Source organism: Dermacentor andersoni, chromosome 2 (genome assembly GCF_023375885.2).
Source record: "Dermacentor andersoni chromosome 2, qqDerAnde1_hic_scaffold, whole genome shotgun sequence".
Lineage (NCBI taxonomy): Eukaryota > Metazoa > Arthropoda > Arachnida > Ixodida > Ixodidae > Dermacentor > Dermacentor andersoni.
Genome location: NC_092815.1, coordinates 120,084,015 through 120,111,692, shown reverse-complemented (window position 1 = coordinate 120,111,692; position 27,678 = coordinate 120,084,015). Strand labels below are relative to the sequence as shown.

Genomic DNA, 27,678 nt, shown 5'->3' with positions numbered 1-27,678 from the left:
TCGCGTGAGATAGTTATATGCCGAGTCTATAGTCTAGAGTTGGTGTCCAGTCTCGGATCGTAACCTGTGTCAGGTCTTGAAAACAGAATGCGCTGTGCCGAGCGAGGCTTGCTTTTTTTGCTAGATCTGTTCCTCTGACCTATAGCGTCGAAGTACCGAGTGCATGCATGGGGACTCGCTGAAGTTTGTTTCCTTGTCTTTTCGGTTGTTCAGCTTAAGTCAGAATGTAATTACACATACTAGCACACGCATACTAAATGCATGTGCTAGGTCATCAAAACAAAGCAATAATTATTCCTGCAACGTGTGGGGACATATAAACAAAAATCAAGGGACCGTCTTCAAATGGCACAGCGCCTGGCTGTTCTGCAGGAAGAAAGGTACAGAGACGTGGCGAGGTCAGGTAGAAAGAAATGAAGGAAGGACGGCAAAGTTAAAAGCACGAGATGCTTTAAAAACTGAAACGAAACTATGAGGGCGAATACAGCATGGCAGTGAAAAGAGAAAAAAGATGATAATGAGAAAAACAAAAACAAAGAAAGCAAGAGTTGAGAAAAAAATAACAAGTCCGAGGCTCCCATGGTCACCTGCTGCACAGACAGCCTAATTACAAGAAAGAAAAATGCGTTGCGAGTGCCAAGTAAGCTGTATTTATCAAAGACGCGATAAAACTGGTCGCGTAGATACACGGTCGCTGGAATACAAATATTCATGATGGTTTGTACGGGGCAGACCAAACAGACGATATTGACTCATGCATGTATGTTCACAGTATATGTAAGGCAACTAATGGCGCTGATTAGGTCCACGTTCACAGAGAGAAAAGCATCACAGAAGATCATTAGAAATTATTTGTATGCAGTCAAGATATCTGCAAAACGCCTTGAAAGTTATTATTTTTTTTTCTCAGAATAACCTGTACTTTTTTAATTAACTCCATCAGCCATGTAGCAAGTTTGCTGTTCAGCGCTCGTTAATTGCATGTTTCTCGGTATCAGCGCGTTCAATTTGCTGTTGTTTCGGGTGGACGTATACAGTTCGCGAAAGGACAGAAAAGGGGAGAGAGACTTGAGCGAAGCCGTAAGGAGCTCGAGGCCCCGCTGAGTGGAAGGCTCGTTAACAAGAGACGTCGATGAACGTTGCTATGCGGCGTGGATGTTATTCGTGCCGATACGGCGGTACACGTCGCGCTAACGCCGAGCAGGCAATGTTCTTCTGCGCTATTCCCTTATCCCTTGGTAACAGACATTTCAAGCACGAGCATGTCTCCGAGTTTCTCATTGTTCTTTGCTCTCAGCTATATACTGCTATGGGGCTTCGAACGGGCTAAATGAAGCATACTTGTGCAGTGCATTGTGCAGCTAACAAGATTCCTCGAGTGACCTCGTTTTACTTATGCTCTCCCTGACGGAGTATGTGGGTGTGCGTGTTTGTGTGTGCCCGGTGGGTGCACAAGTGGTGAGTCAGATTGAGTGCGGTTTACGCAAGTGCTACTCTTGTTTCACAGCACTCGACTCGTTTATCGCTCCGGCCTTGTAGGGACAATGAGGCACGCTCAGTGATAGATTCGGCTGCACGACGATTGCACTCAGTCGGCCAGATCTGCCAGAGGGGCGTCGCGTTACGCCGCCCAAACAGGTGTTCACGCATTCTTTGACTTGCAACGCGGTTTGACAGCGAAGGCTTCAGCAAGATGCATGTACTCCTGCACAGCGCGGTTGGTTCTCGCTGCAACACATAACATGCAGTTGTATGACTGACGCGAGGGCTAATAAACAAACCTTAATCGTCAATTATCTATTGGAGGCGCAGACTTCCAAGAAAACAAAATTATCGGAGGTGGACTGCCAATAATTTTGCATGATTAGCATCAGGTACGCGTTGGCTGATGACAACGTCAGCGAAGATGTCGCCTTTGGGAGAGCGTGTGTGTACGCATCATCTGCCGTTTTCCTACCGCTGCGCGGGAGGCATTTACGCTTCATCTTTTTTTAATGTAGTTTTTCTTTCGGCTTCAGCCGTTCAGTGTATCCTCCAACATCGTCTAAAGCAGGTCGTATTTAGAAGGCCGAGCTCTGAGAAATGGTATAGAAATGGACAATGCATGCAGCTGGAGCGTTAAAAGCAATAAAACAATTGCATTTATGTGCACGTGTTTTAGCTCGTTTATTTTAGGCGTGATACAGGTCGTCGCGGTCGCCGTGTCGGAGCGCCATAGTCAGGAGCTGCGCTCACCTTCTGCAGAGCCGCGTTGAATCCAGAAGTAAGATGGAGGGAAGGATGCTCCGGCATGATGTCATGTGCAATGCATCTACTCTGGAATATCGTTGATACGACCTTCCAGGGAACAGGGAAATAAGACGTATCATCCGTGTGTCGCATTATCTAAAGCAAGCTCCAAAAAAGTACGAAAGCAGGCGTACTCGGTGACAAACTCAATAGCAAAGGTTCGTGTGGCGTCGAGTTATACTGCTCCGCATAACATGTTAGGCAGAGCAGCATCACTCGACGCTTAACATGTTGCAACACTCGATGCTACACGGACCGCAGCCAACGCACTTTTATTCAGCAACGCTGAAGTAGCTCGTCAGTTTGCGGTGAACTTTCATATTTTCAGTACCCGTAAAAGAGTTCTTCTGGAAGTTAAAGAGAGAGAGAGAGAGAGAGAGAGAGAGAGAAGTCGCCGCTTCATCATTCAACTGAGCAGTGGCGTACCACCAGTCGATGCTGCCTCACTGCCGCCCCTATCTCTCATCCCTAGTGTAGGGTAGCACACCGGAGACTGATATATGGTTAATCTCCCTGCTTTTCCTTTTTATCTCTTTCTCCCCCTCCCCTATCACCAGTGTCGACCCGCGCGCGTTCTTCCTCCAGTGTGGTGGGCTGAGCCAACACCACCTAGATAGCGCAAGGCCTTTTCACTCCGATTCGCGATGTCGTGCTAGTGGACCGACTGCCGTAGAATCTAATGGGGATGCTCTCGAGTAGGCAACAGCGATTTTGACGTCACCACTTTCGTCACGCCAGCCGTGGCAATGACAATTCTGGGCCAGTAGCGTGACGTAGTGAACAGGCATCGTGCTATGTGATGTTTGCTTAACACGATCTTCGTGGGTCGTTTAAATGGTATTTAAGCTAGTACACTGGAATATAAAGCTGTGAGTTTTATAAATACCAGTAAAAACCCACTTCTGCAATCGTATTATCCAATTTCTGGTTAGAACGCGATGGCAATAACAGTGTGAGGACATCGCGCCTATGAGACCGTGGCCGGAAGAAGGGGAGGGGGGGTGACGTGGAACGCAGTATTTTGAAAAACGTATTATGAAGAATCGTATCAACTAGCTTCTACTGCACTACGTACATATGATACTATAAAACGCTGATGCTTGAAGATTTTTATCTTTTTCTTTTAATTAATAAACGTCTCTCTCTCTCTCTCTTATTGTTAACGTTGTTGCGTTAAAGATGCGAATGGAGACGGTATTGTCGCGCCCTGCGCAACCGATAACCTCGAGCGAAGCAGCTACGAAACTCGGTTTCTCTATAATTTCGAAATTTCTGAGAAATGTTTTCGTTTTGCTCATATAACAATGGAGAAAAGACGGCTGACTAAGAGCCACAAAGCAGAAGCTCGAGTGCGCCTAAGACGCAGAAAAATATAAATACACGGCAAGGAATAATAAACGAAGCCAACAATAATGTGATACGTTCGTGTATTTAACTCAGATTGACGTAGCAGCCGCAAACATAAAGATTCACTTGTACAAGTTTAAAATGTTTGAAGATCTGAAAACAGTATGAGAAAATCGAAACTTTCGCATATGAGACGAAATAAATGATGTGGTGGTGGTGGTGGTGGTGGTGGTGGTGGTGGTGGTGGTGGTGGTGGTGAATTGTAGCAACAGGCGGGTTTAGCCTGGCGAACAAGGCCGGCAATTGCTCCGCCCGAGCGTCTCGCACAATGCCGCTGAAGGGTTTCACCAAATTTCCATCAAACCAGTCTCTCTTGAGAATTCGATGAGGAGACGTGAAGTTTCTTTGCGGGCTATAACTGATCCCTCGGGAAATATAAGGTGTTGCAGGCGCGCATGCGGAAGGTCCTTGTTTTGCAGATTCTTCAGGAGAGTGTCTCTTTCATCTTGGAATTGCTGGCAGGACCACAAAAAGTGCTCAATGTCTCCTGTCTCGTTGCATGCCGTACAGTTCGAATATTGATTCGCCCCGTTTTACATAACCAGGCCGGTGTATTAGCAGATCCTGTCCTTATTCGATATAGAAGTGTGGCTTCCTCTCGGTGCAATCTCTTGGTTACGCAGGGAATATGCGGTGGAACCCAAAGCGGCGCAAAGCGATTTCGAATTTCAGATTTATGCACTTGATTACTCTTTGGAGCCTTGATTTTGGGAGGATGATAGAGCGCTGCGTATGCAAGCGCATCAGCTTTTTCGTTTCCTGAGGTACCAATGTAAAAATACCAGATAGGAAGCCCGGCAGGTACAACCTCAACAAAAAGGAAGCCCTTTACACCGAAAATTGCAAAATGTAGCTTGAATTGTTTTCTTTGTTTTAGTTATAGGGTGAATACGTATATAACTGTTGCTTGTATCGCGTGTACTTAAAATAATTTTTACCAGGAATTGCGCAATTCGCTTACCAGAGTACCGATATGAGAAACCATCCACTATTCTGCGCGTATAGTTGGAACAAATTTTTCCTTCGAGTGTTCTGCAGCAAATGATTTTTTAAAAAATCAGTCCTTGGTAATGGCGGAAATTCAGTGTAGTACAGTAGTCGATATTCCATTATAATGGTAATACACGAATAATGCTATATTGACCGAAAATTATTTAGTGCGTGCTCACTAATGTGCCTCACTTCTTTCTTTTGCACAATACTACAGAAGTCTATTAAGGTGAGTTTTCGATGTCTTGCCCCGGATCAGATGAGATTGCCAGATGACATGATAAATTGTTAGCTGCGGTAGGGCAGGGAAATAACTATGCGCGTATTCCCTGAAACACATGGTCTATATTTTGGAGCTGTCGATGAGATTGAAGGGAATCATTGCACGTGGGGTGACTGACAGGTCACACGTCACTAAGTTCGCAGGAACATAAGAAGGACACTACACGCAGTATGTGTCCGTTCAACGTAGAATTTTAAAGCGGGGCTTTCCTCTTGCGCCCAGCCCTGGCTATGGCTGTGTGAATTGATTACGCATAAGTGTGAATCGATCACACTTAAGTGTGAATTGATCTTTTGAGTGTGAATTCGCACATAAAAAAAATGGAATTACATGCCCGATGGTGGGGTGAAATCTTGGTGCCCCAGCACAAGAGCGTGATGCTATGACCATTATTAGGCCGCAATCGCACGCATACTTCTTTCGTGAGGAGGAGGAGGAGGAGGAATAAACTTTATTAGTTGAAATGAGCCGACGGTAAAATCGTCCGAGGTGGGCGGCGTCCCTAGTCCAGGATGCCGTGGGCTTGAGCTGATAGCTTGGCCCTGCTCACCAGGCGATGCTGGTCTTCAGGGCTCGAGCTTATCAGTTGGGCCTCCCACTGCTCGACGGTTGGTCCGGTGATGGGCGGTGTCGATGGATTTTGTTGACATTCCCATACCATGTGGTAGAGGGTATTGGGCGTAGAGCAGAAGGCGCATTTGTGAGTATAGGTCGTAGGGTACATTGCGTGTAGCAGGGTGCCGTGCGGGAATGTGCCGGTCTGTAGTTTTCGGAAGATCACCGCCTCTTCTCTTGTCAGCTTGGGATGCGGAGGTGGATAGATCCTTCTACCCAGTCTGTAGTGGCTCAGGATATCGGCGTATCTTTTCGGGACGCTATCTTGTTGGTCTACCGGTGCTCGTGAACCTGGTGGGATAGCCCGGAGAATGTGATCTCGGGCAGCGGCATTAGCCGCTACATTACCCGCCAGGGACTCGTGTCCCGGGGCCCAGACGTGAGGACGCCAAAAAAAAAAAAGGTTTTTCGAAATGACCGCCGCGTGTGTCACGTTCGCAGCACGCGCGCCCGGGTGCGCGTGCGCGCCCATACTGCATACAAGCTCGCATGTGCGCGCTTGTTTCCTTCACGCCAAAGACGCAGAAAGGAAACGGGCAAATCTGTGGCACTTATTGAGTAACCGCTACACGAAAGGTTCGCTTCACCACAGATTTCAACATGCGCGTTGCATCTGCGGAATTTTTCACGATGCGAAAGCATCGAATGGCACATTTAGCGAAAAAAGCCGGCGGCATCTGTATACGAGCGAAGTCGCGCCTCGACGGAACAGGGCGGCCGAATCGGAACACCTGCTGCAGCGTTCGCGCGCCACCTGTTGCGTGAGGGGAGAGGGTGTCGCCGCGACGCCACGTCACCAGCGCGCCTCGGCGGAGCAGATATGTCGACGCAACGCCGCGGGGCGAGACGGGCTGTCGTCGGCGAGGCAGTCGCGTGACGCGTTTCCTCGCTCTCTCGTCGCACAAGGCGCCGGTGGCATGCGCGTTGGCACCGCAGGCTGCTGCTGCTGCTTGCTGGATCGGGCAGCACGTACCGTTATTGTAAATTGCTCTCAGCGAAAAACTCGGGGGACCGCTCAGCGGGGTTCATTTGGACATTAGTGCTTTCGCATTCACAACTCATAAGAAGTGCTTAGGTGTCCTCGGATTTATTTTTGCGCTAATCAGGAAACTTTCCTCTGAACATGTGTAACAGTACGGATTTTAGCGCTGGCACTGATTGACATCACTGGCACTGGTTGAAATCGCCCGCCTCATTGAAACAAGCACACGCTGATTTGCTCGAGGTATCGCGTCGTAAAAACGTTCAGAAGAATCTTGTTTGGAGTTTGTCTGGTTTGATTCAGAAACAAAATTGCGGTGCTTCCTATTTTATATTATATTTTTTTAAAGTGCCTTATCTGCACAGAACGGTAACCATCACTGCTTTTTAGTAGGGGTGTGCGAATATTCAAAATTCTGAATACGAAACGAATATTTTCCTTATTCGAAGCCTATTCGATTCGAGAAATGCATATTCGAAAATTCCCGAATATTCGAGCATGGCCGAACAACGGTGGAAACGGCGAATGTTCGGACAGACTGCGAATAATTGAGCAATTAACGGATTGCATGCTTGCTCCGCATTCTCCTAAGATCATGTTTATTAACCGAGAACTTCGCATGATCCGCTCATTATCTGTATGCTCTGTTTCAGTCTATCTGCTTCGGGCCCTTGAGACATAATCAGTTTCGGTTTCTTTTTCACCAAGCTTTATAATTCCAGTGATTTTTGGAATGCTCCATTGCCTTGAAGGTTGGAAAGGCAACTCAGGGTTTGCTAACATTGTTGCAAAATGTATCAAGACTCGTTGTGCGCAGTGCGAATTTGATGGGGTGGCCAGCCTGGGCATGTTTCTTGATCCGCGCTTTAAGGCCACAGTTCATCAGGCATCTTGTCAGATGATCTAGCTGAAAGACCTTGTGCCAAGGGAGCTCCAGGCAGCTGTCGTGGAACACAGTGGGGACACGGCCGTGCCAGCGTCGACTTCGTGTCCACTGGTGGCATCGAGTGTATGGAATGCTTTTGACGATTTAGTGATGAACAAGAAGACACATTTGGCATCTGCCCCCGAGAGGGAAGTTACAGACTACGCGGAAAAGCCTCTTCTGGAAAGGGGCATGAATCCTTGTGAGTGTTGGCAGTCCATTGGCCGCTTCAGGTACCCGCTTTTAAGTGCACTCGCCCAGATGTACTTGGCGATCCCTGCCACCTCAGTTCCTAGTGAAAGAGTCTTTTCTACCGGTGGAAATGTGACAGTGCATAAAGAGCGTTTACTTTCTGACCATATTGAGCAGTTAATTTTCGTCACGACAATCTGTAATAAGCGTTTTACCTGACTAAGAGCATTACCTGAGTCCATTACCTATAATGAGTACCTCTTTAACCTGAAGCAGCCTTGTAATATGCAATATTATTTTTAAAAGGATAATAAAGATATATTGTTACCTCGCTTTGCAATTTTTTAATACTGCACACATATTCGATATTCGATTCGATATTCGAAGACAGTTATTCGCCTTATTCGTATTCGATTCGTATTCGAAAACTTCGATATTCGCACACCCCTACTTTTTAATATACAATGACTACCATATAACCACCTCGAGCATTGGACCAACTTAGGGCTGTAATATAACAGCCCTGCCGATCCAGTGTGCAAATAAATAATGAAATAAATTTGTAAAAAAGATGAGCTACATTCCACGCTGTGAATGAAGGTGGTTGGCCAGCGAAGCTGTGGTATCACCTGATCCTATAGACCAATGTAACGTAGACTTGAACTGGGCCCTGCCGAGCCTGAACCCGACGCCGTTGTGCATACTGACGTTGCTGTTCCTTTCGTCGCTCATCGTATTCGTGCTGCTCTTCAGGCGTCCTAAATGTGCGTGGCTTGCATTGGGCAGGAACCGCTACGTCCTACCTCGCCTGGGCACAACGCCTTTGTGGATATTGACGCTGCCGTCGCCGCTCATCCTGTTTACGCTGCTCTTCGGGAGTCCTAACTACGCGTGGCTTTGCCACAGTGCTATCAGAACATAAATGAAGTCATTTGCTTGGCGGGTTCTTCTTTTAGACATGAAAGTGTAGTTACGTCAATCCCTGCTTCGTATGCTATATATACAGTTACCGCTTCCCGCCAACTGCAGCTCAGGCAGCCGTAATCTTTACTGGGAAATGCTTGCGGCGAACGCTATGCGCGAAGGCGAGCTTTCTGGTTCTTTTTGTGCTGTCCCCGCACGGCCGGCGCCGCCGCTGCTACAGTGGTGATGATGATGATGATGATGTTGATGATCGTGATTTATTGGCATCCCCTTTGAAACGGGACAGTGACAAATAGGGACCTAGCCTGTTTGATTTAATCAGGCATATACTGTATATGCTTTTAATCCTAACATTTTGTATACATCTCGTTAATATCTTGTTTCTTTCCTCGAAACTTCTCTATCTACCTTGTACCGCTACCTATGTCGGTACTGGATCCGGTCGTATCAATATGTTCCCTGCATTTTTTTTCCACCAATAGAGTAAACGTCTCTTGCTTATCTCGACTGCTGACCGGTTGATGCTTCTGTCCACTTTCAGTTGAAGCGCTTCTGGAAGGTGTACGTTGCGTACTGGTCTCGCTTGGTGAATCTCTTCGCATTCCATTAGGATGTGCTCAGTGGTCTCTCGATTTTTTTCTACAGCATACAAATGCCTCATCTAATTGGGAATATTTGTTGCGGTATGTTCTTTGTCCCCAAATGGCAAGGAACTTCCCTTCGGGTTATCGTACAAATTTTCGTTCCTAATATCGTTTTTTTTTTCTCATTCTTGTAAATAATATCCATGGTCTTCTTTTGTTTCCCTTATTTGCATCCAATTCGCTGTCTATGTTTCTCCCACTTTCTTTCCGATTCCTCCTGGTTGTTCATCTACGCTTTCGATTACCCTGTACTTGAATGCGCGCAGGCGAGCGTCATCTGGCGGTGCTGCAAGGAACCGGGTGGCGCACGCGATGCGCGCCTCCCGCCGTGATTGGTTGAGTTTTTGCCCACGTATAAGAAAAATTCACGGGAAAGGACGGGGGGAGGGTGTGTAGAGGTATACAGCTTCTCCTTAAAAAGCACGAAACTTGTTCACGACAGCGGAGATCAGGGCGAGTGATGGCACCTGCCGGCTTTCGGGCAAGCAAGTTTGTATTTTGTAATACTTGGTACTTTATTCATCCACAACGCTACTCCATTTCGGGCTGGGAATGATTGAAAAAAAAAATGTGTTTCGCTCTATCGAGCTTCGTGGACAACGCAGGCAAAAGGGGGGAAAGGTGAAAAAAAAAGAGACAGAGGAAACCAAAACCAGACCCTTCGTATACATCTCGCATGCATCAGAACTTTTGACAAGAGATGCTCACGGAATGCCGTGAACCAAACGCACGATCCCACGCCGATTGCGTTCGAGCGCACCGGGCGTCCGCGCGTGCTTAACGGGGTCAGCGCTGATGGATGGTACAACCGCACAGCACGATAGTGCAGCTCTCTCTCTCTCTTTCGCGGCCAACTAGAAACACGACAAGCAAACGGAACGAGCGAAATGGCGTTAGACTAATGTGCTCGACAGGGGAGAGCTCGGAATGAACGAGTGTCTGGTCGCCCACGCACGGCTGCCACGCCGCATGCTCTCGCGGAGCAAGCGGTTAACATGAGTACGATGGGGCTGTTGCTTCTGCGGAAGCCCAGCCACGGCAGCGATCTCTCTACGCGCGATCTGGAGAGCGAGGGAGAAACGCATTCGCAACGAACAGGCAAAATGCGCCCCGTCGCAAATTAAATCGCGCCCGGATCACCAAACACCAAGTAGACGGCCTTGTTTCCTGCATGCAGGCGCGACAACGGTAGTCGCGTGGAGTGCGGATGACTCGCTAGCCGGATGCGAGCGAGCGCGCCCAGCCGCCAGCCGTCGCGAGGGTCACTGCAGTGGGACGAACAATTGCGTGCAGTGGGATACTAGCTCTCTCTCTCTCTCTCTAGCTTCACTTCTTATAATTCGGTCAAGGAAGCTCCGTGACATATTCAGCCACCGTGTCAGTGCATCATCAAGGGCGACCATTTATTTTGAGCCGTCTGGACGTCCTTTCGCTTCGCGAGCTCAGAAGCCGTTCTTATTCTGTTCTTGTGCGATCCTAATCAGTGTGACAGACTGGAGAAGTCACCATCACTCTCAACAATCTGCGTTTAGGCGTTGGCAGTGGTTTCACGGTTGTGATGACAAGGTTGCCTTATAGGTGGAGGTTCTTGCAAATGTCTATAGCCGCTTCACTGCCCCGTGACTTGACCCAAACCTATTGCCTTATTATGTAAAGCTTCTCATTCCCATTCTTTGTGTCCCTCTTGATTGACTGGCATGATGCCACGCCTTCGTTCCGTTACGTTACGTAAATACGACCTCCGCATTTCCGACAAAGTGCACATGCGTGGTGTAATGCAAGAGCCGGAACTTGGGGCTCCTATGCCATGCACAAGAGCGCGCAACCTTATTGCACATTAGTGCCTCCGCCCCACTGCGCGCTATTCCAGAGAGGAGCCGTGGGGGGCTCGCCGAGAATGAGTAGGGGGCGCCGACGCCACCGTTCCCGGTACAAACAACAAAGCGTCGGTGCGTGGTCATCGCGCGCGTGCGTGTGTGTTTATCTGCGCTCGGCCACCGCCGGACACCCGACGGGCGCAGCCGGTGACCGCGCCTGCTGCACCGTGGATCCTTTAGTCCGAGCAGGTTTCCGAGCACTCATCTCCGGGCTTGGCGGCTTGTCGGGGAATTAGCTTAATTAAGTCCATCGATCAACAATATGCGCTCGCTCGGCCGCGCTGCTCGCTCTGCTTCCATCGGCAGCGAAACGTGTGCGCGCCCGCATTGCCAGGGGGCCGGCAACCACGCTCTCACCCGCTCTGCGCAGCCTCCTCTAACCTGCCTGTGTGTCGCCGCGCCTGACACGCACGATTCTGTCTGCAGCAGCAGCTGCTGCTGCCGCAAGCGGTGCGCATTGCGTTTTGCTAGCGGCATGAGCCGATAACGACTGTCCCGCCAGCCTGGCTGCAAATGTGTGACTATGACAACGATACCTCAAGCTTTACGTTTGTGCTACATAAAAACACTGCAGACAATGTTGCCTCCTTCGCTGCAATCCGCTGAGTTGACGCGCCAATTCATCTATATTTCCCTTCGGAAAGTGCTTGCTGTGTGTCTGCGCTGCTTTTGAATTTGCGAGAACCTTACCAACATGAGCGCAGAGAGAGGGAGAGGGAGAAGGAGAGAAAAAGTAACAGGAAAAGGCAGGAACCGTACCCATACAGGTGACCAGTTCGCTCCCATGTGCGAGGGAAAGGGAATGAGGAACTGAAAGAAAGAAGACAAGGACAAAAGCATCGAGTGTCTACGTCTACAATGGTAGGCACGGTTTTTATAAGCGCCTTTACCATGATGTCCAACAAAAAGGTCACGAGGTCGTTTTTCAATGGGTACCTGGTCACTGTGGCATCAGTGGCAATGATTCTGCCGATAACGCTGCTCGCACAGCACATCAAGAAGAGCACAGCGTTCCAATTCCGCTTTCGAGGACAAGCGCCGCAAGGCAGCTTCGACACCTGGCACGCAGTCTCTCACTGACCGAGTGGAACTCGCCAAACTTACGACTTACGCGACTGCATCGACTAAACCCCTCCCTGCAATTCCGACCTCCACTCGGACTTCCTCGACGTGAAGCTGTGCTTCTCTGCCGCCTTTGGTTAGGAGTGGCCTTCACAAAGGCATACTCTACATTAATTGGAGTGACTGACAGCGCAGGATGCCAGGTCTGTGACACCGAAGAAAACATCGACCACCTGATGTGCCACTGTCTAAGATATATGCCCCGGAGAGACAAGAACTTGTCAAAGCTTTCCAAAAACTCGACAATCGGCCGCTTTCTGTGCAAGTGCTGCTGGAACACCGCCCCCATCGCCCGTCGGCCCATAAAGCGGTGAAGGCGCTTTTGTGTTTCTTAAGGACGACGGGTTTGTGCGACCATCTGTGACTATTAATGCAATTTCTGTAAGACCACACGCGTCAGCGAACTCGCCGCGATTTCCTTCTTTCCTTCCCTCCTCTCTCTCCCTGTGATCTTTGTTTTCCCCTTTCCCATTACCCCGGTGTAGGGTAGCCAACCGGACGTTATTCTGGTTAACCTCCCTGCCTTCTACTTTTCTCTTCCCTCCTCCTATAAGCGCCTTCTCGGGATTTGGCTTTCCTAAAATTAATCTGTTAAGCTCTTGTGAACCGGCTTTCATGTGCGCTTCTGTATCACGTTGGGGATGTGCCTCGCTCCACTGTGCTCGCGCGTGCGGGTAGGTGAGACTCACGAAGAAACTTTCTCTAGACCACCTCTAGTTCGATCTGGGCTCCTATGACATGGGGTCCGTCAGCCTCTAACGACCACAGATCGCAAGTGGCGCGGCAAAGCCTACGGCGCATCTCGGCAGGGATTTCAGGACAGCTCGCGGCTGGAGTCTAAAATGACGGAGCACATGCTCTTCGCCACCAGGACGGCTTGTCGATGATTGACTGTTTCCGGTTGGATTGAAAACTTCGCTGGCTCTCCGCTTGCCGTGTGCTTGTGCTAACCCTCCCGTGTTTTATGGGCATAGCTTGCGACCTTTCGGCGCGCGCATCAAGATTGGTTTCCTTTTCAGTTTTCTTGGCCAGAAGCTTCGAACATTGAATCGCACGTCAATAGCGATGTTTACTCCAGTTTTCGGTATAATCACAGGTCGGTGAGCAAGCCAGATGCTATATGCACAATGCCATTTATACCGGCCTGACAGAAAGTGCAGTTCTGGCGGCTGGCGATGACAGATAAGGTGAGCACAGCGCTTTCAAACTTGTCCGGGAGCTTGTACGGGCGCACATTACTCATCGCATATATCAAACGCGGTTGGCCTTGGGTCCATGGAAGAAGCCCGCGCAGCGGAGGCAGATCCGTGCAGCCGCTACATTCCCTTCACGTGCTGTCCCATAACTTCTCTTCGTATATTTTTTCACGTACATAATGAAACCTGGAGAAGAGCGAATGCAAGCCCGGTAATTTATATTGGTTTAGACGACTGCATTCAGAAATATTCGCGCTATGTATGTATGTATGTATGTATGTATGTATGTATGTATGTATGTATGTATGTATGTATGTATGTATGTATGTATGTACAAGACGAGAGAAAAGGATATATGAAAGGCACGGAGGTTAACCAGGACTGAGCTCGGTTAACTACCCTGCACTGGGGGAAAGGAAACGAGACAAAGGAACTGTAACATATAGCAGCTGAATTATTTCAGCAGCAATTCCTTTCCCCGCCAATTTATTGTTGTCATATCTAAAGAAACAGGATTAAATGAACCACTTCCCGATGTACCTTGCTACTTATACTAATTGAATTCTTGGGTTTTACGTGCCACAACCACGGTTTGATTATGAGGCAAGCCGTAGTGGGGGACTAGGGATTAATTTTGACCACCAAGGGATCTTTAGCGTGCCCCCAGCGCACGAGACACAGGCGTCTTTGAATTTCACCCCCATCGAAATGCGGCCGCCGTAGCCGGGATTTGATCCCGCGACCTCATGCTTAACAGCGCAACAGCAGAGCCGCTAAGCCACCGCGGCGGGTCTACTTATACGCTTGTTGTATATGCATGGAGTGCTTCAACTACTCACAAAAAAAGAAAGAAAGAAAAAAAAACAAAAAAAAACAAGAGAATCAGCAGTGACTGTTTCGGCTCTTGACTCATTTACCACTAGAGCAGCAACCTTTCATAGTGGGCACCACCATCTTCTCGAGGAAAAAATGTGCCGGTTTCGCTCTAAAGATGGTGCTCCTTAACGATGCACGCAGCGTCGCCCTCGTGCTCTACAGTATTGTTTACTGTGGCCTCCGAAATGCGTGCCCAGAAACCAGCACTGTCGCCGTCTGTGTGGAGTTCTAAACCCTGCACAATAATTACCAAGAGGGAAGGCGCAGCGGTTAGCGCGTACAACTCTCAAGTGCACACTGCCTCAGTGGCACGAGTTGGAATCCCAGTGGCGATGGTGGCCAAAGCTTCATTTTTCTTCGCCCCATGTGGCGAGGGTGAAGTTGAGAATGACGAGGTGTCCTTCACGGCGACCTCGGTATGATAACGTCGATGACAGTCGTCGCACTCGGGAAAGCCGGTCCCGAGCTTATAAGTGCTCCCGCAGAAAAGAAAAGAAGAGAGAGAGAGAGAGAACCTTGCCTCGGTTGCTTCCTAGCTTTCCGCATATATCACGTTGATTCCGAACGGACTAAGCGGTTGACAGACGGACAGAGGCTCCCCATCGAGTTCGACGTGCACATTATGTAAACGTATACACAGTCATTCTGAGAGCACGCTTGGTGGTGCATATGAACGTTGCGTCGTCGTCTGCTCTCGAGCGACATGGGGGGCTACGAGCTGCGTGCGAGTAGCAGCGGCATTCGAGGAGCGCGCGCGCACGGCTGATCATTTCACAGGGTGTGCTTGCGTGTGCATGCAGGCAGCCATTGCCGCCGCGACGGCGTCGGCTGCGTGCCCCGACACCAGCGCGGCCACCACACCCGTGCGGAGGGGGGCCTCGCCTATGCAGGTCCTGCGCGCGAGGCGTGTCTCGCGCCACCGGGAGGAAACGAACAAACGCAGAGCCGTACGCACGGGAGTCTTTGTAGACTCAACACGCTATTACAGCGTCTTCTGAGCTGTGCGGGCAAGGCCAGAGCAGTTTGTTGCCCTCTGCCGCTCCCGATTTAACGCTCTCCTGGGCTCATTTAATGCTCCTCTGTTTTGTTCGTTTCCTTGAGCCGCGTCTTCCCGCTCCTTTAGCCCGTGTTACGTGGAAGTCGTGTATTAAGTGCCACGCGGGAGTTTTTCTTTCTCTCTCCCTCGTGTGCGTCGCGGTATAGCGTCGTGAGTCACCAGTGTGACAGATCTCCTCCGGAAATTAGATTTTCTATCTTATTTTTTGTCCTTTTCCGCATATACCTCAGCTGCGGTACCAAAGACAGAACGAGAGAGAGAGAGAGAGAGAGAGAGCGATGACCCTGTTTGTTCTCTGACCGAAATTACTAAACGTGTTGGTAGAAGGGCCACACGAAAAAAAGATAAGGTGATACACATAGACAAGCTTCGCAGCGTATACAGACGTACGCGCCAATTCTGGTTGTTGAATCAAGCAAGCTTGCCCTGCAAATTATTGCATCGTTCACACACGTTCGTTGTCCTAAATTTGGTGTCCATTGTGATTCACGTGATCCTATGCTGTGATAGTGTGGTGATCATGACCGATTCTGATCGTGTGTCCGTGATCTCTGTCGCTCTCTATATATACTTTCTGGTTATTTTAACAAACACACGCGCACATACACGCGCACACACAGGAAATTTGCTTTCTGCAAAGGTGACTTTCAAAAATTCCGGTAAAGCTAAAAAGAATGATCCCGAATTTGTGAGAGACACAGTTGCATAACTTATGCACAATAAGATATACGTGCATTACAGATGCTTAACATTCTCTCGTATGGATATATAAATATTTCTCAGCGAATGCTGCGCGTACATTAGATACTAGCAGACTCGGACAATGTCTTTCTTTTTTTTTTGCACGGTGATAGCTGGAATATAAGGGTAGGACTGATATACAGGAAACAAAGAACTTGTTCATACCAGTCATTTGCCACCTCGCTACTTTTTAGATGAAAATAATGTTTTCGTGTGTGCATTTAGGATTGATAAGGACCTGCTACACATGTTGCCTAAGCATCAGATTCCGTACCTGTGTTTGATACATTAGCGCTATATTAGAATGACCACACACTCGGGACAGGAAGAAGGACACGTGAGATAAATGGACCTGGTGCTGTACCTATCTACTCTTTTAAGAACGCGAGAATGGCATGTTCCTGTGCGAGCCACACTAGAATAATGTAAGAAGAAAAACAAACAAACAAAGAGTTGCTGCGAAATTCTATTAGAGTATTCTCGTGCGCTTAATGGCAACTGCTGTGAGGGCGTGGACCTCACAAACGCGCTTGGTTCGGGGCCCATGAATGTCAAGCGATTTTTATGCGACCGCTTAGAATCTTTATTGAACGGCCTGACAACGACCCAGATAATTTCCGCAAGAAGTCCACAGATTGCAGATGCACGCACGCACACTCAAATATATACGTGTGCACACACACGCACACACACACACACAGACACGCGCGCGCGCACACACACACACACACACACACACACACACACACACACACACACACACACACACACATTCACACACACACACACAAAAGGGTTTGTTCAGAAAAAAAAGGCAATCTCCTCTCCTTTTTTGCTCTCTTTTCAGCGATGTCAAAGAGCTTCTACGAACTCGGGGCTCCCTTTCGGATTTTACGATTTCCGTTCAGCCCGGGAGTGTTTCAGCTGCCCCTCCCCACCCCCTTTCTCTGCGCGAGACAACCCCTCGCCGCCCACTTTCAACTTCGCGCGCGGGCTCTCTTCGAGCATCCTTCGGGGGCCAACCAGTCGCTGCTATGCCTTTTCTTGGCCGATTCTTTATCGGCGCATTTCTGGCCAGCGCCGCACACACACGCTTCGGTGCCGTGCGCGCACGTGAGTTATTCCCTGACCACGGCGACCGCTCGTCGTCGTCGCGCGCGCGCTTGATGAATGCAGCACTCAACGGTTTTCAGTGTTTCGGCGGCCCAATAGCTCACCTGCCACTACATCAGGCAGCGATAAGCCTATCGGCTTATAATAAATACGCGCGGCCATTTGCCGCAGATCGCGCTCAAAGCGCGGCCAACGTGCGCGCACTCGGTTGGCTCGCGATAGAGACCAAGTAGTACAAGAGGCCTCTCACCGTTTTATTCTGTCTCTCGGGAAAGATAACAATAATTCCTGCCCTCATTGCCGTCTCTTTCTGCGTTCAAATAAGCCATCCGAATGCAGAATGTGTTGCGCGCGAGTAATTCGACCGAAGACTCGGCAGATCGTGTCATCCATTTCCAGCCATGGGCGTCTTAGGGCGGGCAGCGTTTGCACAAGCGCAGGAATGGACTGTGCGCAAGCGACGGCAGTATGCGCTTCGGGAAACCTACAGGCAAGAAAAAAAATAAGAAGAAGAAGAGAGAGAGAGAGATTGGCGGCAGCTGCGGCGACTGAATGGCACTGCGAACACGATAACGATGGTTGCGGGACATTCGTGCCCATGAGTGACCGCGGCAGCGGGAAGGGCCATATTTATCGGTGAATTCCGATTGCCGTGCTGTCGCGCATACTGCAGCTCTGCCTGCAGCTTGGCGGTATCAAAGGCACGCTCGAAGTTCGATTCTATATGGCAGACTTAGTGGTATACGTCGGACCGCTTGCATATACGTGCATTTCTTTACTTGCTTGCATTTTCTTTTCGCCCTCGCTGCGTCATACAAAACCGGCGGAATATATTTACTAAGTATATAACCGTGTATAATCTCCTTATTCGTTTATTTCGTGCAGAATTCTCATTTCGTTACACGGATGTGTAAAAGAACGGCTATTTAGTGCTTATTTTCAAGTGAAAACAGCGCTATCATATATATATATATATATATATATATATATATATATATATATATATATATATATATATATATATATATATATATATATATATATATATATATAGGACAGTACGGAGTGAGCGTTTATGTTTTACACTGTTGTGTGTTTGCGCTACTTTCACCGTAAGCGTCTCTCCATCCCGCGCATGCACAAGAGCCTGCGCGCATTTCTCCGTGGCTTGTGCTCTCTCTATACGCATGTTTTACTGCGTCAAGAGCCACTTCTACATTGTGAGTCGTCGCTCATAGCCAGCTTGACAACCGGATGAACGTTGTGTGCAAGGTTTCACGCGCGTATTAAAAGACTAAAATGCGTGTCAGGGTTAATGGGGAACACATCTGCGATTCCTTCATTGCATTTGACGGCCGTCCCGCCTGAACTGCATGGTCATCAGATTTTCAATGAAAACTGCAGTGTGACCTGGCTTTGGTTGTTGCTTATTTTTTCATTTTTTTCTCTGTCATTCTTTTTGTCGGCGGCACGTTCCGTGAGCTATACACTCTGTTGCAGCAGTCGTCGGATGGTGTTAAGGGCGATTCACACATTAAAAACAAAAATAATAAAAATGGCTTATCAAATGTTATATTTGCCGTACTGCACAGATTTATTCCGGCTGCGAGGGCTCATTATCTGCAGTTGGCCAGTACCTTCGATTGGACATTGGCCGAAATTCTTAGCTGGAACAGTAAAGCCCGTAAGAAATGAAGAAAATGACGCGACCTTTCTTTCTCATTGTATACCTACCTCACACATGGATACCGCGTGGTCTGTAAGCGTGCCTGTATATGCGATGAAGCAATGGTAATCAGAATTGAAATGAATAAAACATTCATATAACGATGCCGTTTCGTTTGATGGAGCACTCTTTTTGTTGGTAATAAAATTTACCGGCGGTGCTCCTTTCCTTTTCTCCGCTATACTTTTTCAAAAGTACTGCACATGCGCCATTGTTAGTACCCTTTTGTATAGCACAAGCGCCATTTCAAGTTGCAAGCAACGAAAGTCCTGCAACGAGGCAGAGAGGATAGGAAGAAGTACTTGATTTTATTAGAAATCCACGGCTGTGTGCTCTATCATTTCTGACGCTGCTATGGAGCAAAGCGGTGCTCTTTTCCTTTTCTCCGCTATACTTTTTCAAAAGTACTGCACATGCGCCATTGTTAGTACCCTTTTGTATAGCACAAGCGCCATTTCAAGTTGCAAGCAACGAAAGTCCTGCAACGAGGCAGAGAGGATAGGAAGAAGTACTTGATTTCATTAGAAATCCACGGCTGTGTGCTCTATCATTTCTGACGCTGCTATGGAGCAAAGGAGTTCGCTTGTTCTGATGTCAGCGAAACTGCCCGCTGCTTCGACTACGGCTTGCATTTTGCTTTGTCCTTTTTCTCGGAATACCATTTCTATTTGTGGTCTGCCCTTTGCAAAGAACGCAAGCTTCTTAAATGTGTAATTTGCCGTGCAGCTGTCGACCCGCAGCATTTCCAACATGTGCGACAAAACATGTGCGGCATGTGCGCCTCAAAACATGTTCGAAGGAAATTGGAGAAAATCTGATTTAGATGCCGAAAGGGCGTTTTTAACGAAGTTTGCGAAGCGCTAAGAAAAAAAAAGAGCGTGTTCACTGGCACACTGTAAGCTCCTATATATACTGTTCAAGGACGGCTTGCCTGAACTTCCATCGGATCAAACAATTGGAGAATAAAGCAATCGATACTCATGCTTTAAAAGGTGGAGCCGCGACGTTGCAGATAAGAGAGAGAGAGAGAAAGAAAAGGAAAGCTGCTTTATGAACATAGCTTGTTACACAAAGCCGCTATTAGGCAAAACCAGGTTCGTTTGAAAACATCGGCTCGTAATAACTATAGCTCAGCGGGAAAGCAGCACCAGCAGCAGCGGCAACAACATTCAACGCCAGCCGAAGGAAAAGCGGAGAATCCCTCGCACAGCGACGCCCGGATTGAACGGTGAAGGTCACGGAAGGAGGGACATTAATCCTCATTTGAAGCGAACTCGAAGACGCGCGCGTACACGCGCGCTTTCGGCCCTCTGAAGCCGCACCGACGGGGACGGAGAAAAAGAAGAGACCGAGCAGGGAATAGGAAAAACGCCGAGGTAAGAACACGCGCAATGCGGCGGCGAGCGACCATAGGGAACATGCGGGCCGTTTCATACATCATTCGGTGCGGATCCCGACGCACCTGCCACGTCGTTTCCGGCTCTGCTCGAGACCCTCACGCCTGTAGAGTCTGGCCCGGTTTTCTGCGCCCAAGTAGGCCGGCGGCACTCAAGAAAACCACGCATAAACGGTTCGCGCGCATTTTTTTTCTCGCGTCTCCGAGATGGGAGGGCACGGTATATACGACGACCAAGTTTGACCGCACTTCTCTCAAAAAGTCAAAAGGTTGAGGAACGAGGACTGGTAATCGGCGCGCTCTCAAGACTACCGCGCCTTTTTCTTTTGCGGCCACTATCTCCTCGACCATTCGGCCCCCCTCTTCCTACCGTCGCTGCGCTAAAACCTTCTTCTTTGAACGACGGTGGTTAAACACTTTCCCCATCGTTCAAGCATGTTTAGATCTCTTCCCTTTTACTTCTCGCAAGTGGAATTAGGAAACGGTTTAGAGTGGACACTTCTCTTTCCTTTTGTTTCTTTTCGTTTGGTGTAGTATGCAGCTATAAGACCGGGGGAGCCGCGTAGGAGCGGAGACAGAGAGCGGAGGGACGTGGGCAGTTATATACAGCACGATGTGCACACATATGTATGCCAGGGGGGCTCGGTGCTGCTGTTGCAACTTCCGAGATAGGTGTCGTTCGCTCGCTTGGCAGATTAATTGACATTGGATGCTACGCGAGAGCCGTCATTACGCGGCCGGGATTCATGCGGGTGCTGGGAGGCAAATTGCCAGCGACCGGTAATTTCCCCCAAATGTGCACACCAAGCAAGGAGAGGCGGTGGGCGTTGGAGGGGGGCAGGGTAGGGGGGGGGGGGTGAAGGAGGGGGGGGGGGGGGGGGGCATAGAACGCGCAGGCACAGTCGCGGCGCCCGACCAGCCGAAGTGGTCGGACTCACCGGAGGGAGGAGGTGGGATTCTGTTTGTGCGGCGAATCCGGCATGCCGCCGGGCCCCACGTCACGCGGCAGAATTGATTGAAGCGCCTTCTCGCGTGTCTGTCCGTTTGTGTCTGTCTGTTACGCACGCGCGCACTCTTGCCCTACCGGCGGTCCTTCGTGCCCTTATTCGCGCGCTCTCACTAGCGGCGCGCTTCCTCTCCCGGGCTACTCTCCTGCCGCCCGCCAATTCCCGGTGCTCCCCACGCCTTCTTCTCCTTCTTTTCTCTTCGCCTAAACGAGGTCCCAGCGAGTGGAGGCAGGACCGGGTATCGAGTAATAATTACGAAATTGCAGCTTTTAAGGGGAACTTTAGCCCTCGCTGTTTGGCTAGGGTGCAAATTTGGGGCCTCACGCCACCGGCTCGTATGGAGACGGGGCAACTTCCTTTCGCTCGGTTGAGCGGCATGCACCGGTACTTCGACTCAACTCACCTGCACCTCTGCGCGTGCGCCGTGGAGTACACTCCTAGCTGGCTCCATGGCGTAGCTCTGTCCGCGCGCGTCGAACGGTCGGATGCGCGCGGCACTGTTGTCGGTCTTTCGAACGAAGACTGCTGCGTCTGCTGCCTCGGCAAATTTTCGAGGTGAGCCGTATGATCCGCTTTTTTTTTTAGCTGCGGTGCGAAAATGTTCGCAGTGTGTCGAAGACCGCTCCCCTGTTCATTAGACATGTACGCTATCACGCATGCCAGAAATGATGCATGCATCTTGGCTCCATAGCTGTTCTCTCCTGATGGCGTGGTTTGCACAGTCACCGGAATGCGATGATTTGCTGTAATCTGATAGAAGAGAAGTGATGATCCAAAAGAGACCCCACTTAAGCGGCATTTCTTTCGCGACCAGTCGCGACAGTGGCAGCAGAAGCGGTGCCTCTCGCGATGCGTCTGCATCTTTAGCTGTGCTATGCGATTTCTCTGAGTACACTTCAGTGTCTGCGGTTTTATTCCTCCTGTAGAAATATGCTGTACTTGACGAGGCTAAATCATTCTTCGGAGCGTCAACCTCCGGTGCCAGAGCAATGAGCTCTGCACTAGGCTATTGGGGCATGACACTGTCCATGGCGACAGACAGTATCGTTAGTCTATCAATGAACATGTCGCTGTTGGACACTTTGCGTTATGGCATGCGGACAATGTATGGCTCACTGGACTGACCGCTCTCTGCTATCGCTCTTGTTACTGTACGCAGGTTCCCCGACGCAGTCTTCCAGCCCTCTCGACTACCGGTGTCACGCGAGTCCGACGCGACCGAGCCCGTCTCCGCGCGAAGCTATGGGATTGTCTGATCGGGGCGACCCGCCGTGCGCCAACGAAGGGCCCGAGCTGCCGTCCGCTGCCGTGCACGCATCTCCCAGGGCTGACCTGCTCTGCCACCGCATCGCCTCCTCCGTGCCCGGATCTCGACTCGGCGGCACCGACGAAGTCTCCTCGGGCGATCGCGCTACGGCGCCGAGGCATTCCGCGCACCAGCACAGTCCACCGTTGAGCCAGCACCACCAGTCTCAGCAGCAACAGCAGCATCACCAGCGGCCTCCGCACCAGTCACAGCAGCACCAGCACCACGGTTCGTCCGGAAGGACTCCGATGGTGATGCGAGCCGACAGCCCGCAAGAGATGAGCGACGACTTCCCGAAGCGAAAGCAACGACGCTACCGAACCACCTTCACCAGCTACCAGCTCGAGGAACTGGAGAAGGCCTTCGCCAGGACCCACTACCCGGATGTTTTTACCAGGTAAAGACTCCCTCGAGTGCTACTTTCTTTCTTTGAATGTTTAGAAAACTTTAGAGAACTACTAAGCTTTAGTGAATAGAACGTTTAGCGAAACTGCGAGTATCGCCGTCACACACCGTGCACTACAATGAGAATGGCAAGAGACAGCCTGAACGCGCGCGCTTAGTGATTGTGGAATGCGGTTCATTTCTAATTTGCTTTCTTATAACTTTTGTTAGCTTTTTTCCCGCTTCTGCCCGTTCTACGCATGTTTTCATAACTTGCAGTGCTCTAATTCTGTCGTTTTTATCTAAGCAGCTGTTACTGAAAGTACATTGTCTGTGGTGACAACGATTTGCGTTTGCACCCGTGCCAAGGTTACCATGCCGTTTACCTTTGACACCTTTCTTACGCGCCTATTATTTACGGCGTTCAGATGCGCTGCTGCCGACGGTCATCTCGGTGCGCTCAGGTCGACCGGGCTCGATCAGAAACTCTATTTTCAGTAGTGGCTTAGGTGCCGTGACACCATTCAGCCACCAGCTGTGACACGCGGGCGCGCTTCAGTGAAACGGCAGATCAAATGAACGCTGTATGTTCAACTCGGAATCTGAACGCGAGGTGCTGCGACTTTATAAGCCCTCATCCGCCTTCCGTTTATAACCTCAGCGAAAGGAGCCATGAAAGGCTCTCTTACAATTTTTATTTAACGCGGGCTTAGACTCGAGGATGTGAGAAGGCCCGATCCATTCTGTTTCACAGTCATTTTCATGAAATGAACATCCAGAATGAAGCCAGTCTTCAGATATGCGCCATCAAAGTCGTCATAAAAAATGCACTCTTGTCCAACTTACATCTTTATTAAAACTCACTTTTATGCATTGAGGCACAGAAGTATTTGGAACGCCCATGTACTTCGTCCTACACTTTGGGAAATGATATCTCGAAACTCGTGTCATCCCGTAAATTCATTTCAAGTGGATACGTCCTGCGTGCTCACCGGTTGCAATTCGTAAATTGCAATGTGTGCCGTAAAGTAATTAATTAAGAAGTTAATTAGTGAGGTTGTGTTACTTAGTTATATATGTTTCGATTTCTCGCGCTCGTAATGCCCGCCTCTTCGAAAAATTCAGCTCAAGGACAAGAATTCTGTTATCTGCAAAGAGCGATCTTTAAAAATTCTGTAAAGCTTTAAATTATCTATCTATCTATCTATCTATCTATCTATCTATCTATCTATCTATCTATCTATCTATCTATCTATCTATCTATCTATCTATCTATCTATCTATCTATCTATCTATCTATCTATCTATCTATCTATCTATCTATCTATCTATCTATCTATCTATCTATCTATCTATCTATCTTGTGTGTGTGTGTGTGAGAGAGAGAGAGAGAGAGAGAACGAGAAGGAATTAAGGTAACCGATAGGCCCGATTTTATTAGTCATATCGCCATAAACCAACAAATAATGACACCAAGGACAGCATAGGGGCAATTACCTGCAGTACCTAATTGAATTAAATAAATTATAAATAAATGCAAATGACAGTGGATGAAAAATTAACTGGCCGCAGGTGGAGTACGAACCCACGTCTTCGCATAACGCATACGATGCTCTTTTATACCAATTGAGCTACCGCGGCGCCGTCTTGCCGTCCACTTTCTGGATGATTTCCCCTATGCTGATCTTGGTGTCGTTGTTTGCTCGCTTGTTACGATATGACTATATATGCATAGTCGCATCACATGCTATCTATCCGCATCACCACTCCTCATACCTCTCTGTTTCTTCCCTTCCCTCTGAGCAGAGAAGCATGACAGAGGAATATTAGAGAGCTTTAGGTTAGGGTGGGCCAGACACACCGAAGCGCTGGGGGACGCAAACTACCGGGCGTACAGAAGAACCCAAAGCAAGCACAAAAGAGCGCGAAGGACCCACAACTGAGTTGTGTCCCACAACGCTTCGGTGCGACTTGCGTCCCCTAACCCCTAACACTCTCTATTACTTCAGGGCGACCTCTGTGCGCTTACTGACCAAATTCGCCTCCCTCCCCTCTCTATCTCTCTCTCTCTGTCTCTCTCTCTTGACTTATAGCCGTGTCATGTTATTATTGCTCGTGATTGCCGCAATGATGCCATGCTACTATATAATAAAGAGGCATGCACGCTATACGGAAGCTTTTTCTGGAACAGTGGGCGTCGAAGAGCTTGCGGAGACAAGCAATCGCTCTTTCCTTGCTGCTGCGTGGGCGTCCCTCTCCCCAGAGGCGCACAGAACAATGCACGTTAGGCTCCCTCGTAGGACACACACCATGATCAACGCTACCTATTTGCGTGTCAGAACACGTGTCACATAGGTAAGCGGGGTCAGATGGATGACACATAAAATAGATCACCGGCAGTCCGCTTCCGGCTACGCCGTCAGAATCGTGCACACGTGGTAAACGTGGTACAAGGAGGAGGGAAATAGAAAAGCAGAAGGCAGGGAGGTTAACCAGAATAACGTCTGGTTGGCTACCCTACACCGTGGGAATGGGAAAGGGGAAAACAAAGATCACAGGGAGAGACAGGAGGGAGGGAAAGAAGGAAATTGTGGCGAGTTCGCTGACGCGTGTGGTCTTACAGAAATTGCATTAATAGTCACAGATGGTCACACAATCCCCGTCGTCCTTAAGAAGCACAAAAGCGCCTTCACCGTTTTATGGGCCGATGGGTGATGGGGGCGGTGTTCCAGCAGCACCTGCACAGAATGCGGCCGATTGTCCAGCTTTTGGAAAGCTTTGGCAAGTTATTGTCTTTCTGGGGCATATCGTGGACAGTGGCACAGCAGGTGGTCGATGTTTTCTTCGGTGCCGCAGACCTCGCATGCTGCACGGTCAGTCACTCCAGTTAATGTAGAGATGCCTTTGTGAAGGCAACTCCTAACCAAAAGCAACAGAGAAGCGTAGCTTCACGTCGAGGAAGTCCGAGTGGAGGTCGGAGTTGCAGGGAGGGGTTTAGTCGATGCAGTCGCGTAAGTCGTAAGTTTGGCGAGTTCCGCTCGGTCAGTGAGAGACTGCGTGCCAGGTGTCGAAGCTGCCTTGCGGTGTCTGTCCTCGAAAGCGGAATTGGAACGCTGTGCTCTTGATGTGCTGTGCGAGCAGCATTATCGGCGGAATCATTGCCACTGATTCCACAATGGCCAGGTACCAATTGAAAACCAACCTCGTGACCGTTTTGTTGGACGTGATGGTAAAGTTTCACGATTTCGTATGTCAATTTATCATGACATCCGTGTCGGAGAACTGACTGCGTGCACTGTAATGCCGGTTTTGAATCCCAGAACACAGCCCATTTTCTAGGTCTTTCAGAATCAATGAATTCCATTGCTCGACGTAGGGCTGTTAGTTCTGCCGCCGTTGAGGTCGTGACATGCGATGTCTTGAACCGCAGTGTCATTCCTCGCTTTGGTATAACCACCGCACCACCAGAACTGCACGACGTAGTCGTTCCATCGGTATAGATGTGCACGCGGTTGCTGTACTTTTCGTACAAAGTCGCCGTAAGCGTCAACGCTGTACCCTTTAGAAAAGTCCAAACGCAGACTTTCTCCCTACGCGTTGTTTAAAGCATCGCGGAGGAAGCAATTCTAAAAGGCTGATTATTCCTCGGTTTGTGCGCTGTGCTTGCTTCTTTTGTGCGTTCCTTTTGATCGCGCGTAAATCAGTATCAACGCACCAGCTAGCTGCTCAGTTATCGGTATTTATCAATGCGCTAGTCGCCATATTGGGTGCCAGTTGTGCATCGCGGGAAAGCCAGCCAGGCACTTTTCTAAAGGGTCTTTCGATTCAGCGGCATACCGACTGAGAGCTCCGAAATATGGATGGGGCACTTCAGGGGAACGCCAGATTTCGATATCACGAGAGAGAGAGATAAAGAGGAAAGGCAGGGAGGTTAACCAGATATCAGTCTCCAGTTTGCTACCCTACACTGGGTATAGGAGATAGGGGGTAGAAAGAGGACAGAGGAGAAAACGCAAAAAAAAGAAAACACGCACACATGGAGACACACACAAAAGGCGTTCCAGTTAAAGACGTTCGCGAAGGCCGGTAGATCGCAGAGAGAGAGAGAGAGAGAGAAGGGAAGACGGAAAGGCAGGGAGGTTAACCAGACTGAGTCCAGTTTGCTACCCTACATGTGGGGAGGGGAATGGGGAGTGAAAGAGGGAGAGAGATAACTTAGGTGTAGGATGTCTATAGTCGGGCACTCAAGTATGTTGCCCTCAGGTAGCGAAAAAGCGCTCGAACTGCTTTCTGGGCCAATGAACTGTGAGGCCAGGCTCCCAAGATCTTCGCTTCCGTAAATGGCCTGTCATCCAGTCTATTTAAGGCACACTGGAGAGTCTCGCGTTGATTATCGAAGCGAGAACAGTGGCACAGAAGGTGACTGATGGTCTCTTCACACTTGCACTTAGCGCACATTGGTGAATCCGCCATTCCAATACGATAGCTGTATTCGCAGAAATACGATATCTGTAGATCGCAGAAAGCGTAATAGCGCCATTCCGCCATTCGCAATAGCGAATCCGCCATTCCAATACGATAGCTGTATTCGCAGAAATACGATAGCTGTAGATCGCAGAAAGCGCA

At 49.2% G+C, this 27,678-nt stretch overlaps 1 protein-coding gene across 2 annotated transcripts in view; it reads left to right on the top strand.

Moving 5' to 3' along the window:
• LOC126541297 (uncharacterized) overlaps positions 1 to 27,678 on the top strand; it is a 149,272-nt gene that overhangs the window by 66,058 nt on the left and 55,536 nt on the right. For both annotated transcript variants that reach the window (XM_050188018.2, XM_050188020.2), the window contains exon 2: positions 22,522 to 23,065. In XM_050188018.2, coding sequence (XP_050043975.1) covers positions 22,522 to 23,065 — 544 coding nt within the window. The remainder of the gene's footprint in view (positions 1 to 22,521; positions 23,066 to 27,678) is intronic.